Source organism: Anguilla anguilla, chromosome 13 (genome assembly GCF_013347855.1).
Source record: "Anguilla anguilla isolate fAngAng1 chromosome 13, fAngAng1.pri, whole genome shotgun sequence".
Classification (NCBI taxonomy): domain Eukaryota; kingdom Metazoa; phylum Chordata; class Actinopteri; order Anguilliformes; family Anguillidae; genus Anguilla; species Anguilla anguilla.
In genome coordinates this window covers 35746142-35763271 of record NC_049213.1, presented here as the reverse complement: position 1 = coordinate 35763271, position 17130 = coordinate 35746142, and the positions used below count along the sequence as shown (strand labels likewise).

The 17130-nt window shown below is 44.0% G+C and overlaps 1 protein-coding gene across 1 annotated transcript; it reads left to right on the top strand.

Moving 5' to 3' along the window:
* Positions 1–987: 987 nt before the first annotated feature.
* Positions 988–14991, top strand: mfsd4aa (major facilitator superfamily domain containing 4Aa). The gene is made up of 10 exons (XM_035387141.1): positions 988–1448; positions 6861–7059; positions 7631–7864; positions 9725–9884; positions 10599–10717; positions 11070–11243; positions 12295–12442; positions 12567–12637; positions 13016–13122; positions 14064–14991. Exons 1-10 carry the CDS (start codon positions 1216–1218, stop codon positions 14065–14067), a joined length of 1449 nt encoding a protein of 482 aa, XP_035243032.1. The 5' UTR covers positions 988–1215; the 3' UTR covers positions 14068–14991.
* Positions 14992–17130: the final 2139 nt, after the last annotated feature.

Sequence of the window (17130 nt, the reverse complement as noted above, 5' to 3'; positions counted from 1 at the left end):
CCCTGCTGTTTTGCTCAAATCATTTGTTTAATCAATTGTATCTGACCACACAAACTAAGATGTTCAAATGACCTGTTTTATGATTTCTTTGCAGTGCAACAAGTTTTACATTAATGAAATAATAAACTTTAATTTGCAGTGTGTGTCAGAGGCCACCGTTTAAATGAAAAGCGGAGGGTACAATATAAAAACATAAGCTTGTAAAAATCTGTAAAACAAGACATCAAATTACATTACATTACATTAATTTGGCAGACGCTTTTATCCAAAGCGACGTACAAAAGTGCAGTTCATGGTCATGGACAACTACAAAACACAGGTTCAATAAGATACAGTACTTATTTCATACAGCAGCTATTTCTAGCCAAGAACACAGTTTAGTTCACACAGTGAGCACTATTCTAACATAACCTCTGCCAAGCCAACTAGGCAGAAGAACAAGCTACAATATCAGGACAAATACAAATTACCAAGTGCTGGAATGGGGAGGATTTAAAGTGAAGCCTAGCCTAGGTCAATAAAAGTAATGAAAAATGGTCAATACAAAAAATAAGAAAACTTTTTTTAAACTTTAAAACTCTTAAGTGTGAAACCTTAATACGCCCAGGCAAGTGGGAGACAATAATGTCTCATAATTCAGGATTTTATTATTTATTTTTTTGCTTGCACGCATGAACAGCTTTATCATTTTTCCAGGCAGCATATCTAGATCAGAGCAAACAAACAAAAAAGCAAACAAACAAACAAACAACGAAAAGTATATCCTCAATTTCAGCGAATAAAGCTCCCAGAGTTGGAATGTCATTACATAAGACAATGCTCAGATTTACAGCATTCACGCAAGTCACAGGGCCACTATGTAGTCACCTGATAGTCATATGCCTTTTGTAACCTATTAGTTTATCGGTCTAATTTGATCTAAATCTTTTCTTTTCTTTTTTTTAATGGAACGCAGAACATCTAAAACACGGTGTCACAATTATGTCCTGCGGAGTGCGCGTCCTATTCATTCAAGTTGTTGATTGGCCAGAGAATCTACACACCTTATTTGAAGGCCTTGTTTGGCGGCTGATTGAAAAGGAAATACTAGCAGACAGCTCTTGAGGGGAGGCTGCTCATCTCACCGCAATTTCTGTGCAACCCTTCCCAGTCGGCTTCGTATCGGCTGTCGGGCGTTCTGTTCTCGTTTTACGCTCAGATAAACATTCAGATCACATGATGATACTGAACGAGCGAATATGGAGTATTTTCAAGCAAAACTGGCAGCACACATTGACCTACTGGAGCGTTTTCTTTAGTTTTGGGCTGTCCATTAGCTTCCTCGGTCCCACCGTCCTTGACCTGAGGTGCCAGACGCAGTCTACGCTCCAGGAAATCACCTGCGTGTTTTTCTCTCAGCAGTTTTTTATGCTCGTCGGCAGTTCGGTCGGCGGAGTCTTCAAGAAAACGTGAGTGTTTTGCAAATCAACTTTTCTCAAGTTAGATAATTCATTATGGCTGTCTCCGACTTTTCCCCACACTCCGTTTCCTGCATTATAGACTAGCCTACTAAAAAAAGTAATTTCACCAAAAACCCAACCTATGCTCAATATTAAACCTATATCATTTGACATACTCTTATTCGCCCTCTTACATCGGCTATGGCATATCCTTTTGTTGTAAGATTATATTTGGACTACTATCGCTTAAAACCCCGACGGCTCGGCAGCAGCTATGCCCAAACCCGAAGGTGTGCACAGTGAACTTAGGCTACGCGAGTCAGGAGAGAACCGTTTGCTAAAAATGCAAAAATGTGCAACATACAGAAAATGTTTTGAATTTTTCCTGCTGTGCTACCGGGGGACGGGGGTCACATGCGAGGTAGTCAAAAAGTCCGTGTCACCAATCTGTCAGCCTAATTCACCAGCGAAACAATCACTGTCGCAATCACGTTATCCTTGCAAAGTCTATTGCAAAGTTCTGGATGAGCACAAAAGTTAGGCTGAATGCTACACTCAGTTCTGCATTGCATTATGCACTTCACCGACAAACAAACACATAAACATGATGGATGGAATCCACATGTTTGCCAAGTAACAGTTAACTTCGTTACATTAATTTGCTTTGGCGACTGTGCTTTGTGCTGCATTATACAAAAGCATTAAACTTTAATGCTAATGGTGCCTAGAATATTTCAAACTGGTTTAAAGCTGCTGGGAGACATCAAAACTAGGCATGTTTTTTTACATTATCTCCTATTAAAGAAAAAAAACACATCAATAGTTTATTACGTCTGAACATTTATGTTGAGATCTCCTCGTTCTTAACGTTACTCTGTATCCTAGTAGAGCAGGACACCGCCTATAACCAGGAGCCCTCTGTTTATGACTGTTGGCTCTCTGCCTCCTAGTAGGGCGTGTGTGCATGCCAGAGACTTGGTGGGAACATGTCCAGTTTGTTTACCTTCTATCTTTTTTTGTTATCTTGCCAATGGTGCCACATCCTGTAATATATCCCCGGATCCACCATGTCCTAGAAGAGAGAGAAGTTATATTATGCCTCTTAAAAAATGTAAAAAAAATTGACCAATATTTATCAGGAACCTGGGGGAAAAAGGTAGGTCTTTTATCGATGGCTCACTGTAAAAATACAGGAAGGTGATTTATTGGATGCACCAAAAGCACACCAGGTAAATGGCTTAGAACAGGAATAAAAATTCATCAGGAGGAAAGTGACTTATAATGATGCCATTGAATATACAAATGCTCTGTAAATAAAAAAAATTGACAATATTCGAAAAAGAAAGTGCCATTTTGGGAATAACATCAAGATGTCTTGAAAATCAGGAGAAGTGGAAGTGCCTCTGTGACTCTTAAGAGTAAAATGTGTTCACACAATTTTTGGGAACATTTCAGGTTAAAAAATGAAACTCCATTGACAACTTATTGTAAGCAAGAGATCAAACGTAGAGAAACAGGACAGGCGTGGCAGGTGACGAAAGGAAAACACGTGAGAAAACCACCGGCTCAACTGAAGGAATGATTCACCAAATAATAACATAAAGCAACAACCGAAACGCTGCTGTCAAACGGAAGAGGCAGAACTGGTCTCAAACTTTAAGGAAGCCGAATTCCACAGTACAAAGCAGTCTCTCTCCATCGAGCCTTTGAACCAGCCCCCTTGCACTAGGCAATGGGCAGCAGCTGCCTGATTGCCAATTAGCTGCAGCTGCCACCCTGCTTGAGAGTGAGAGTGAGGCTGACACTGTCTGGCCCTGCTCAAATCAGCACACTTGCCTACTATTGAGTATACAAGTTGAATACAAGTTGTATACTCAATAGTAGGCAAGTGTGCCGATTCGGACATGACCTCTGTGTCTCAAATGGTCCACTAGTTCCCTACATAGCTAGCCAATTTTTAGCTAATGGCTGACACCCTAGTTCAGGGCTTCCCAACCCTGTTCCTGGAGATCTACCGTCCTGTTGGTTTTCACTCCAACCCTAACAAAGCACACCTCATTCAATAGCTAGAGATCTACAGTCCTGTAGGTTTTCACTCCAACCATAACAAAGCTCACCTCATTCAACAGCTAGAGATCTACCGTCCTGTAGGTTTTCACTCCAACCATAACAAAGCTCACCTCATTCATCAGCTAGAGATCTTTTTGTGCTGCTAATTGGTAGAATCAGGTGTGCCAAATTTGGGGTTGGAATGAAAACCTACAGGATGGTGTAGTTCCGGGAATAAGGGTTGGGCAGTTCTGCCCTAGTTTGTAAGCCGTATATGGAACTCATGGTCTGCTCGAAAACACGGCCATTTTCCTTGTTTCTGCAGGCCTCCCAAGTGGCTGGCACACTGGAGAAACTGAGAGGACAGCCTGCAGTAGACTAGTATTGCTTTCTGAAATTAATGTATTTGCATGCAAGCGTTCAGTCGGTCGACTGGTTTTTAAAAAAAAATTATTATTATAAACCGCCTTTTAATGGAAAAGCGGCACAGAGACATTGTCCTCCACTCTCCCCTTCAGGATGTTCGGCAGCACTTTCTAAATTATTCAGGAAAATGCGCTTTGGTACACAGGGCCTGACATTGATCCAAGTGAGGTAATTACAGGGACAGGGGAAGCCTCTGGCTGGAGAGTGAATGCGGTAACTTTCGCGAAGAAAATGGGATTTTACCAGGCAAATCCAACTGGCTTGAATTATTTTCCTCGAGAGTTTTTTTAAAGATGAAAAACGAGCAGGCAAAGGTATTCAAATGTGGCTCGGCATAAAGTGGACTGGCCTCTTGTGTACTCCAATTAGGTTCTTGTGTCTGAATCGGTTACTTTTGGATATAATTTTAGTAGTTTTATCAAGTTAGAAAATGTATTAAGGTATTTGCGTGTGCATGGCTGAAGAACTGACAATTTTAACTCAGATTTTATGTGCATTGATTAATTTATTAGTTTTTTTTTTTTTACACTACTTAAATTATATACAAGCAAAAAAAAAAAAAAAAAAGAGGAATTACGTAAAGGTTTTGTTTGATAAATGGCTCTGCATTGCCTTTGAAATGTTTTATTTCCACAGGTTATAATGTACTGGCCTTTGTGATATTGATATTCAGCACTATAATTTCAATTTTCTGTGAGTCACCCTGGATAAGGGCATCTGTCAAATGAATAAATTACCATCCTAATCTCAGCCTACTCCTCCTCTGCATGTCTGAGCTGTGGAGTGGGAAGAGATGGGGCCACACTTGCCTACTACTGAGTAAACTTTCTCATACAGTGTACTCAATAAGTAAATTTAGTGTATTTACAATCCCAGTATGATATACCATTTCTGGGGATTTTTGCTGAGTGTATTCGGGAGCGTACTTTTCAGGAAGTGAAGAATAAGTTTTGGTCCAAGCGGCGCGCATCTTCGCTTTTAAAAACAAGGCGCACATGAGCAAGGCCGCGGGAGGGCCGAACGTCTTGCGCCACTTCCACTGTACGTTGGGAAAATTGTATAATGGTAATTTTCTGCATACAAAAAGCACACGAAAATGCACTATGCAGTATACCTCTGCTTGCATTTCAGTCCTTAATGTTTCAGTATTCAGTAGTACTTAGTAGTACAGTCAAAGGAACCATAGGCCTACTTTAATAGCCTATACATTTTTTTAAAGGCTGCAGGTGTTTGTTCAGCATTAAAACACCCGAATTGAGTAACTATTGTGACCTTACTAGCAACTAAGCTACGCAAGTTTGAGCACATGTCAACATCTTGTTGCACCTGCTCAGATTAATTTGGGGATTTCGCATTTGAGTAGCCTTGAACAAGGCAAGCAGAAAGAATGATGCCAGTGCCTTTAAAATTCTTATTTTACGGTTCTGGAATAGATTTCCAAAATTCATCATCTTTTTTGAGAATTTAAGATTTTGCCATACCTTACTTTACCATTTAAAAAAAAAAAGATTTAAGCAGAGGGATTTGGTAGGACACTTCTTTTTTTTTTAAACGAGCGTGTATCTGTTTATGGTAGTCTTTATTTGCGCACCATTTGTTTGCCGGTTTGTCAACTCAAACACATTCGCTACTGTCCATCTGTTCACCACCATAATTTACTGCAAATAACTTAAACATACACATCTTACTTCAAACATTAAATACATTTATTTTAGCATACCGTGTTCAATAAACGCAGTGTTAGGCGTTGCTACTAACCGTTGTTTATTCCGTTTGTTCCATGTTCAAACTGGAATGACGTAATCCGAATGTCACGATTCTGTGCAATTTCATTGGAAGCGCTCGACAAGAAGAATTGGCTATTTTAGACGGGGGGAGACCATAAAGTATTCGATAATATTTTTTTGTTCCCAAATAGATGATTATTAGATATAAAGTAGCTCCTGATAACATGTATAATGATTTCTATGTGTAAAAATATACTGTAATTTATTCTGAGATAATTGAATATTGTACGGAAATGGTTTAGTCCAGATAATGTGTAGTATATAAGCAGGTCATTCGCACTCAGTAGTTTGGCTAGCTGTAGGTGGGAGTAATTGAATGGGTATGAGTGATGTGCTGATTCTTTTGTTTTGTAATGTAAATGTAATAGTTGGGGGCACGTTTGTAAATAAAACACCCCACTTGGGTTGCTGGCAATAAGACTCAACCCCAGTTTGAGTCTCATTGACAAAGTTAACTGTAAAATCTGCCGACCGACCATCCTTGTAACAATGTCTTAGGGTGATGTGTGAACTGTGCCATAGTTCAGTTAATCCTGCCCTAGGTTTTGAGCAGGAAATTATCCACCTTTTAGAGATGCAGGTATACCTTCATAGTAGTTAATAATAGAATCCTGAAGTTTTTTGCATGCTGCACTGGCTATTGCCTGGACACAGTTGATAAATTAGCTAATTGGCATTCTGCATTCCTACCAAGAATACTAATATTCAGAGTATCATGATATGTCCTTATAACCTTCAGTAATTATACATGCGCTCTTTAAAAATTGCTCTGTAACATAATGAATGTGAATTCTTTTTCTCCAAAACTGAAAAAATTGTAATAATTTGTCAAATTTTTATAATAATTTTCCTTTTGGTTAGTTTCCAAATCTGTCTCATTTATTTTTATTTATTTTTTTTTTTAAGTATGCGAGAGGAAAGACAGGAAATCAGGCCATCACTGCTTGGGGATGGAGTATAGTTTGTCTGTCATTTAATACCGTCAAATCAGCTGATTCAATCGACCCACGTGGCATTGTTCACTTAACACAACAATCACAAAAGGATTAAAAGAACCTGATCGTAAGAGAAACACCCTTATGTACTGTGTTGGGGCTCCTCATATTAACAGTGACCCCCCCCACCCCAACCCCTCCTCCCCCTCTTCTGTGTCCCTCAGCCAAAAATGCGCCCTGTCGGCCCTCTTCGCCTCCACCCTGCTCATCTCCGCGGTGTTCGCCGTCGTACCCCTGTGCCACAGCGTCCTGCTGCTGGCCGTCGCCCTGGCGATGAGCGGGACGGCCATGGGCGTCATCGACACCATCGCCAACGTTCAGCTGGTGAAGATCTACCAGAAGGACTCCGCGGTGTTCCTGCAGGTTAGAGGGGGTTCCCCCTGGAGTTCCACGGGGCCTGAGGATTGATGTCACGTCGAGATTAAAAAAAAAAAAACATTTTTTAAAATTGAGACCAGGCACAGACAGTCCGAACAGCCACTGTAGGAGAAAAACAGGATCTGTAATGATATCAGGGAGTCATAGAAGGTTCTATGGTGTACTATGTTTGTACACTGGGCTTACTGTGTTCTTTTGCTAAAATATCTCTGTGCCAATCTCTTATTTACATTGACATTACATTTATTCGGCAGATGCTTTTATCCAAAGTGACACAGAACAAGTACATACCGACTACATTGGAACAACTACAAACACAGGTCCGATACTAGGTGTACACGGGTACAATGCTCATTTAGTAACAGTTAGTCATAGCCAAGAGCACATTAAGTCCAGTTCACACAGTAAACATTACTCTCCGACCTAACCTATGCCAAGTCAAACTAGGAGGCATGGCAAGCTACAACATCAAGAAAATGATACAAAGTACAATGTAAGTGCTGGATGGAAAAATGTAATTGTCACCCCCGCCCCCCCCCCCCCACCACCACCACAGGTTCTTCACTTCTTCATCGGTTTGGGGGCCCTGGTGAGCCCCCTCATCGCGGACCCCTTCCTGTCGGAGACCAACTGCATCCTGGGGGCGGGCAACGCCACCAGCGAGCTTCGGCACCTGAGGCACACGCTGGGCAGGAGCGCCGGGCGCAACTGGTCCCACTACCACCTGCTGACCGAGGGAACTGTGGTCACCCAGATCTCCTACGCCTTCTGGATCATGGCCGCCATTAACGTGAGAGCCGTCGCCATCGAATGTAAACGAGTCTCGTATCCACCGCCCCGAAAGTTTGAATGGAAAGGATTATAGTCCTCCTCGTAAAAAAATAGTATGTTTCTGTCATTCTGTCAACCCAGAGATCATGTGACAGTTATTTCATGCTTTATTTTTGCCTTTAATTTTGAGTTTGATCTCATGAGAAATACTATCCAGTAAAGGCCTGTTTCCGTGTTTCTCCCATCCACTCTTTTAAAAAAAATGTTTACATTAATATAACTATAGGCAGTACTTCCCAGTCACCCATCAGTGATTCCGTTGTTAAAAACTCCAGTTCGGGAACAAGCCTTCATGTGTTTGTCACAAATGTGGCTTCTTAACCCAAGATCAGCAGTTTGAAAAGTGTGTGTGTGTGTGTGTGTGTGAGTTCCTGGGTCAAGGTCAGCACAGCCCTTTGCCGGACTCTGTGTGTAGTCCGCCTTCATCCAGCCAGCAGGATCTGAATAACAAAACAATCGGATGATTGTGCCCAGTGCGACCGCACTGCGGGTCTGTGCCAGGGATTAAGGAGGGGGCGAGGGGGGGGGGGGGGCTTCCTCGGCACTAATTAGTCTTCCGGGAGGGTGGAGTGGGACCCGAGGGCTCTGAAAAAAGGGGTTCTTAAAAAAATAAAAAAAACTTTAAAAAAATCGGATGAGTCACAGGGCAGGCCGCAACCGGACGTGACAGGAAAGTTAAAGTCGCCAACCCACCGCTCGGCATCGAAGTCGGCTTCGCCGCCGGTGCCGGCTGCAGCCAGACATCATGGTTCTTCTGGGACTTGTGGTTTACCCCTTCTCTACTTTTAAACAGTGATGGGTCCCCCAGAAAGGTCTGTGTATGGCTGCAGACTAAATCAAATCTCTTCCCTCCTTCGGCTGCAGTTGAGATGGATGCATTTGTTCAGAGACTGGAACGGGAAAAGAATCGGTCAATCAAATGTTATTTTTTTTATGGTTTGCACAATTCAGCTGGAAAGCTCACACTCATTCACAACGATTAGGTGTGAAATCTGGATCCTGGCAAATTCAGACAGAAATGAGGCCTAAGGTGCATGTTGGATGCACCTGTTAAAGTAAAATCACCCACTTCCCCCCAGTCACTCAGTGTCCATGTGGTGAAGCGCTGCTAGAAGCTCCTTTTCCAGAAGCTTCCGGGGGGAAAAAAAAGTCCCTGGTAGCAGTGCGAACCAAAGATGGACAAGGGTTTCATGGACCGAGCGTGGACAGAGGCATTCTCAACTAAGAAAGGGCTGGGAGGCAATCCCACCCACAATGCATTGTGTGCATTCCTTCAGAGACCTCCCTAAAATAGTTTCAGCCCCGTAGACACTACAGGAAGTGGAAAGGAGGCTGTGGATGAGCAAGAGGAAGCCGAGCCCCCAGAATGAGGAGGGTGATATAGGACACACTGGAATAATGTTGGCGAGAGAGAGTGCGTCCGACTTGCCCGTGCCTCTACCCGGCCCTCTGGGCAAACGGTAACCAAGTGTCCTTTAGCAGGACAGCTAACCGCTAACCGCTCCTGGCGAGCCGCTTGGCGCCCTGCACGGCTGCCGATCACCGTTGGTCTTTGAGAGTGTGTGTGTGTGTGTGTGTGAGTGTGTGTGAGTGTGTGAGTGTGTGAGTGTGTGAGTGTGTGAGTGTGAGTGTGAGTGTGAGTGTGAGTGTGTGAGTGTGTGAGTGTGTGAGTGTGTGAGTGTGTGAGTGTGTGAGTGTGTGAGTGTGTGAGTGAGTGAGTGAGTGAGTGAGTGAGTGAGTGAGTGAGTGAGTGTGAGTGAGGCGATAGTCGCTGTAAAAAGGTGCTATATAACCGGAGTCCGTGTACCTGGGGTTCCAGCTTCCTGTGCCCATCTTGGTGTTCGCGCTCATGCAGCGGGAGAGGGCCCCGCCCTGCTGCTGCTGCGGGACCCGGAGCCCCCGTCTGCTGGAGCAGGACGAGCTCGCCATGAAGACCTGGGACCAGGGCGAGGGAGAGCCCAAAAACCTGCACCCCGAGGGTGAGGACGAGCTCCCGCTACCGCACACAGCTCCACGGCTGTTCCGCTGCAAGACGGTCTGACAAGCTGCAGACTGGCTTCCTGACCTCATGTCAGACGTACTGTCCTTTACTTGATTTAAGTGGCACCTAGAGCTCTTCCCTGTATGTGTCTACAGTAAACCGTACCTTATCATAATATGTACAGTATAGCTTAACTGGAGCTTGAATTTCAGTCTAGGTACAAAGTGCATTTGGACATGCTGAACGCATCACTACAAGGCTGATTGTTTACCGCCTACTGAACACATTTCCAGAGTTTAATTCTATCACACAAAACTCAAGATGCCTTTTGAACCATTTTTTTTTCTCTCTGAGAGAGAGGTAAGGTTTGCAGCCGAGCTTGAGAAAACTCCAACCAGGTTATACAAACCAGACAATTACATTACATTACATTACAGGTATTTAGCAGACGCTCTTATCCAGAACGACTTTCACACCTTTTACATAGCATTTACATGGACGTATACTGAAGCAATGCAGTTACCTCGCTCAAGGGTACAACGGCGGCGTCCTACCCGGGAATCGAACTTGTGACGTTTAGGTTACAAAACCAGTTCCTTACCCGGTATGCTACGCTGCCGCGTCCGGGAAGCGACAGCCAGTGGCCGAACCGTGGATTGCCGTGGCATTGTGGTCTGCCAGAGACCGATACCCCTTTGCCTGGTTCTTTCAGGCCACGGAGGAGGTCTCTTTAGCTGCTGCCGAAAAGGGGCTGTCAGCACACTGACCCCGTCCGCCGCTGGGATCCACGTTCTGGGCGGGTTGGTCGTCTTCATGACGGATGGCTTGATAGTGAGTGGCGATTCTGAACCTGTTGATTCAAACTTTTTTTTTTTTCCCTTCCCCCCTTCCCCCCCCCCCCCCCACCGACCGTGGTTCACTCTCCCTGTATCTCTGTCGATTAATAGGATCATTTTGGGGGGGAAAAAAAGCATCACATTGTTACTTGGGCTTCAATGTGTACCACGATAAAAGCATATAGCATTTGTAAAAAATCAGTAAATCACATTATTTTAGTTATGACTGACCACTGAGGCGGCAGTTGGCCTAAGTTCAACTCAAGAGTTCAGATCCTGTTTTACGTTTCCGTGGGCAATCTTTGGAAGCCTGCAAATGCACCGGTAGTAACTCTCGTCTCCTGCAGGGGGCGTATTCAGTCTTCGTTTACAGCTACGCGGTGGATCCTCCCTTGTCTCTGAAACACAAGACGGCGGGGTACTTGGCCAGCATCTTCTGGGCAGCCATCACTGCAGGCCGGCTGGTGTCCGTCCCGCTGTCCTGCTGGCTCCAGCCTGTCCACATGCTCATCGCCAATCTGGTAACGTCTACTGCATACCAGGGTCAAATATGCATTTGTTTTGGATTCAGATACTTTTCTGTGCTCTGTTGATCTTGCCTGGTGTAATTGAGCCTGCCAATATGACGAGAAGGCGGGGCTTGCACTTTTTTGTGAGTATTCCATTGGCTCAGATACACCAGACAAGATCAGTAAAGCGCAGAAGAGTATTTGAATCCAAAACAAATGTGTATTTGACCCAGGTCTGGTCTAAGGTGATGCTGACACAAGCAAAAACATGAATTAAAAGACTACTGAATGCAACTATAAGGTCTAGACCTTGTTGTGCAGGTTCAATCACTCACTGGCAGTTTGGTTTAAAAAAAAAAAAAAAAATTCAGCTCACTGATAGGGGTGGTGACACGGTTTGGCTCAGACTCTAAACCCGTACAGGAATCGGTCCGGGGGTGGCTGGGGGTTCGATAGCATGCAAGGGCACTTTGTACTGGTATCTTATCTCTATCTGTCACCATCTCTGCTTTTCCCCTTGTCAGGGAATAAAGTGGGGTGGGGTGGGGGGGGACACAAGCAGGGTATGCTGTCTGCTCTGCGGGAGAGTGCTAGAGGGAATTTGAAGGATGTGATTATAAGGACATAATCAGGACAGAGTCTTCGGAGATCCTGCCTGTTTCACCAGATAGTGTCTGCTGCCTATCTTAATCCATGCTTCAGCACAAGAAAAAAAAAAAAAAAACATTGCAAAAAGATTGTGACAGTTTGGGAGAGATTAACCCTTTAAGGTGTTAGGAACATTCCCATCACATATTTCTGGTCTACCTGAACATTCTAATGCTGATGTAACAATCTACAGAGTCTGTACCAGTTTCTCTTTCCCCCTTTTGGACTTAAATTTCAATTGTGCTGTATGACTTTACTTACCTTGTTTTTACATGGTGAGATGGATGAAGGCTGCGGACTTCAAACACTGTAGCCAACTTAATGTATACATTAGCAGTTTCATTCCTGCTTGCATCACTGTCAAGGAGTTTGTAAAAGGGTCATCTCTCTCTCTCTCTCTCTCTCTCTCTCTCAGGCTGGCATGGTCATCACCGCCTTGCTCCTCCTCCTGCTCTACGCTGACAGCGTCTTCCTGTTCGTGGGAACGTTCTTCCTGGGCTTCTTCCTCAGCAGCGTCTTCCCCTGCATGCTGGCCTACGCCGAGGACGTCCTCAGCTACCAAGGTCTGTCCGCCAACGACAGGGGGGGTCGCCTCCGCGGCTTTGCCCCTTCCTCCGTTACCGTGGAGACGACCTCTCTGTCGAACGCGACCGGTAACCCGGGCCAATTGCCTCCCTCCTCTCTCAGGCTGCGTGACCACGGTCCTGGTGACCTGCGCGGGGGCCGGGGAGATGGTCCTCCAGATTGTCGTCGGCTTGGTGAGGTTTGGCGTCGCTGCAGACGGACGGACGCGAAGCTCCGGTCGCCCAACGGCAACCCACGGCTCCCACTTGATCTATCGATTTCCCTTGCCTGTTGAACATCTGGGCTCATTTACTCCTGTCTGTTTTGTTTTTTTTTGTTTTGTGTGTGTGTGTGTGTGTGTATGAGCTGTATAATATAATGGACGGGAGAGCAAGAGGATTCTTCTAAACATTAAGGGTGAAATTTTGATGGCGTGTATTCAAGACATGCCTTGGAGGGACTATGGGCAAATTCTGCCTGTGCATTTTGTATGTGATGTATAAGGGAGGCTGTGCATTCTGGGATGTACAAGTTCTCTCTCATTCTGCCTGTAATGGTTCTCTCTCCCCCAGGTAATGCACAGCACGGGCAGCTACAGCTTCCTCCTGTGCAGCGTGTTTACTGGCGCCATCGGCCTCTGCCTTTTCTTTGCTCTACTGCTGTTTCGCCACATGCACAGGTACGGGTACAAGTGCACGCATGCACACACACACGCTCACATGCACAGGTACGGGTACAAGTGCACGCACGCACGCACATGCACACGCTCACATGCACAGGTACGGGTACAGGTGCACATACACGCACACACACACGCCCACATGTACGGGTACGGGTACAAGTGCACGCACACGCACACGCTCACATGCACAGTTACGGGTACAAGTGCACGCACGCATGCACACACGCTCACATGCACAGGTACGGGTACAGGTGCACGTATGCACACGCTCACATGCACGGGTACGGGTACAGGTGCACATACACGCACACACACACGCTCACATGCACAGTTACGGGTACAAGTGCATACACGCATGCACACACGCTCACATGCACAGGTACAGGTACAGGTGCACGTATGCACACGCTCACATGCACGGGTATGGGTACAAGTGCACGCACGCACGCACACGCTCACATGCACAGGTACGGGTACAAGTGCACGCATGCGCACACACACGCTCACATGCACAGGTACAGGTACGGGTACAGGTGCACGTAAATGCACACATACGCCCACACATACACACAAACACGCAGGCATGCACAAGCATGCACGCAGGCGCGCACACACACACACACACGCACACAGACACAGGTGCATGCCCGCATGCATGCGCACACGCGCAAATGGTGTGTATTGACTCCTTTCACATAAGGGCATTATAATGACTAGGTGGCATAAAAATACCATCCACAAGCCTTTACTCAAGCAACTGTACAATGCATTCAATTTTCTTTCTTTTTAAGCACATTATGCATGGTTAAGATGAGTTGGGGTGCATTGAAAATAACTTTTTGTGATATTTAAACAGCTGTGTGCATTTTCATTTATGTATTTCTTAGTGTCCATGCTTACATTTTAATTGTATTTTAATCTCTGTTTTTTTTCCATAGGTAGTTGTTAAATAGGCACCCGTGGTGAAGAAAAAGCAGTGATGGAGAGCTGGTGAGAGGGAGGACATGGCGATAGAAAAGAGAAATGGAATTTAGAAGCGATGGAACTGGTCGCACAAAGGGCTAGAGAGAGGAAGCAGTGTCACCTGTGCACCGGACTCCAGCGTGGGGCCACAGTGCCCCCTACTGACAGGAGGAAAGAAAATGCTAGAACCTCAACTCCCTCAAACAACATTCGTACTGTACAATACATCAGCGTATTTCTAAATTTCACAGTGCAGCTTTCAAGGTTATCACAATATTGACTTGTACAAGCTCCACTTGCCTAAGGAAACCTTATGTATCTGGAATTGTAATTTTCTGCAATATACTGAAATACAATATTTTCTCACAATCATAAAAGAATATAGCAAACTGCCAAATATGCTTTCAGATATTGTAATATATTTTTAAAAATACATTCTAGTGAAATATCCTGTACTTCCACATATCCACATATTTTCCATAGACTTGTACGAATATATCTCTTTTTTGGGGGGAGAGGGAGGGGGGGGGGCTTAGAAAAAAATATTCTGTATTCTTGATTATTGACACATTTATGTAGAAAGAGCATTTGTATTGCTGTTTCAATGCAGGATTACCAATACTGCTTAATGGCACTAGGTTTTTCCAATTAAGTCCAGTTTAAGGGGTCCCCTTTCTCTTACTTTACCCATTTATGATGTAAGATGACACAAATGTGTGATTAGAATGTTCTCAACCAAACATTCTAATGCTGATGTCACAGTCACTACTGGCGACTGAAAGCAGTGGAGTGCTAGAACACTGACCTCTGGGAAAAAAATAAAGCCTACTCTTCAAAGGGTTAAACAAACCCCCTTAACTCACTTTGAAACATAAAACCTCCTTTTTTTTTTGCTGTCTAGCAAATGCCTTTTGCCATTTCTTTTCTGGAAGAGCTCGTATCTGCTGTTCAGAGAAGACTGGCACACGGGGGGGGGGTACCGAGTAAACTTTCACGAGACCAACACCACAGCGTTCCCTCCGCCAGATGCGGAATGTCTGCAAGGTCAATGGAGGGTGACACATCTGTTCCCTCATCCTATTCCCAATTATTCATCCCGCATCGGAATGCCAGTCGTCACTGCCGGCTGATCCCCCCGCCCCCCCCACCCCCCCACCCCGCTCCAGTGACCTGTTAAGGTCGACTTTACGAAGGCTGTCTCTACAGCTGTGCCACACGCAGGAAGCGCGCGTCCCGTTTAGCAGAGACAGCGCAGTCGCTCCGAAAACAAAGCGCTTTTCTGATGGGGGGGGGGACAGCCGCATGCTATGTCATTAATGGCTATTGGGATCTCTTAGCAAGAGAGAGGATGAAAATTGCACATTTATGCCAACACCGTACACCCCCCCCCCCCCCCACCCCCCCCCCCCCGTTAACAAATCTAGCTCATCACTGCACCTGTGAGGATAAGACTGAGACTCCTCTAATTGCTCCTATTTTAAATGTGCCTGTAATATGCAGTGCTCCTGGCACATCCATCTTAGAGATGGAAAAAGGATCGTTTTATTGTACCTCCCAATGGGCTGCACACTTTAGCAATAAATGCATACGAGGTGAAAGACTGATGCTCGGGTCCACCTGACGCATAAAGATTCATGTTCTGCAACGTTGTAATTCTCATATCAAAGTACAGTCAGATTGTCACTGTGCATAAAGGGTTTTCTGACATGAAACACACACACTTTCACTTTAACAATGTTTTTTTCTCACAATATTTTGAGAAAATACCTACCCCCCTCACCCCACCCAAAGACATATTAAGCAATCATACATTTTTCAGACGTTTTTATATACTTCTTTCCCCACATACAAAAGCCCAAACACAAGTCTGTAAACATGTGAGAAGTCTGAACACAGAGTACAGCTGCAGAACACAAAAATCAAACAAACAGAGGGATACAATGATACTTTTTTTGTCATGTTTGTTTTCAAACCGCAATGCAAAATGTGGGTTTTCAAAGTGATTCAAATGAACGGGAGGGAAGAGGATTTGAATGTATAATTAATACTGCTTTATCCAAAGAAACACTCCCAACTAAACCAGAATTTCCAGTATTCAAATGTGCATTCACACTGCTTTACTTAATGTGAACTTTTACATACAACTCTTAATGAGTAAAATCTCTAATAGGAAAGGGTATGTTTAATGTTATTGGACTATTTACCCATTTATATTTATGAAAACCAGTTAAAAATACATGTAATTTCCTATGTCAAGTATTGACTGAATTGTATAAATCTAAACCGTGAGAAAATAAGTAATTCTTACTGGGAGAGGAAATGTAATTTATAAAATTTATACTTTTTCAATCTATAAAGTACTTTTCTTGGAAATATAAAAATCCTGATTTAATCAATAAAAACTGTAGTATAAACTTAATTTGTGCATAGATTTCTTTTGCTGTAAGTATGGGGGAGTGGGGGGGGGGGGGGGGTAGTACAATTCTGTGAATCTAAATCACAGATAACACACACAAATCAGTTTCAAAAATAAATTTCAAAACAAAACAGAATTCAAGACTTAAAAGGTATGCACTGCACTGTCTAGTTACACAAGGAACCCCAATAGTCTTAAGTGCAAATATGTTACACTTTTGTAAACGGTTAAAGAAAAAAAAAAAGGAACAATGTACAAGTTCAAAAAGGCTACACTGTCAAAACGGTAACATCACAGAGGGAAAACAACTTCACATCTCACCATACACTTAAAACAACTTCAACTTACCACACTGTTTGGCCAAGTCCTCAAACAAGTTATAGCAGACATACAGAACCGCAAAGAGCAGCACTAAGTGTTCCTGCTGGTCTTTTACAGTCGTCAGTTAAGATCTGCAGGTATGCATAAAAATTTAAGTGAAGACAGGGACTTTAAAAAAAAAAAAAAAACACATTTTTTTTAAAAGAACACTTTTGTAGCTAATCCTTTTTTTGGTCACATTTATGCGATCCTCTCATTTCAACTGCGAAATAAGGTGAAAGGAAAACAATTCTAGCTTGTGCATT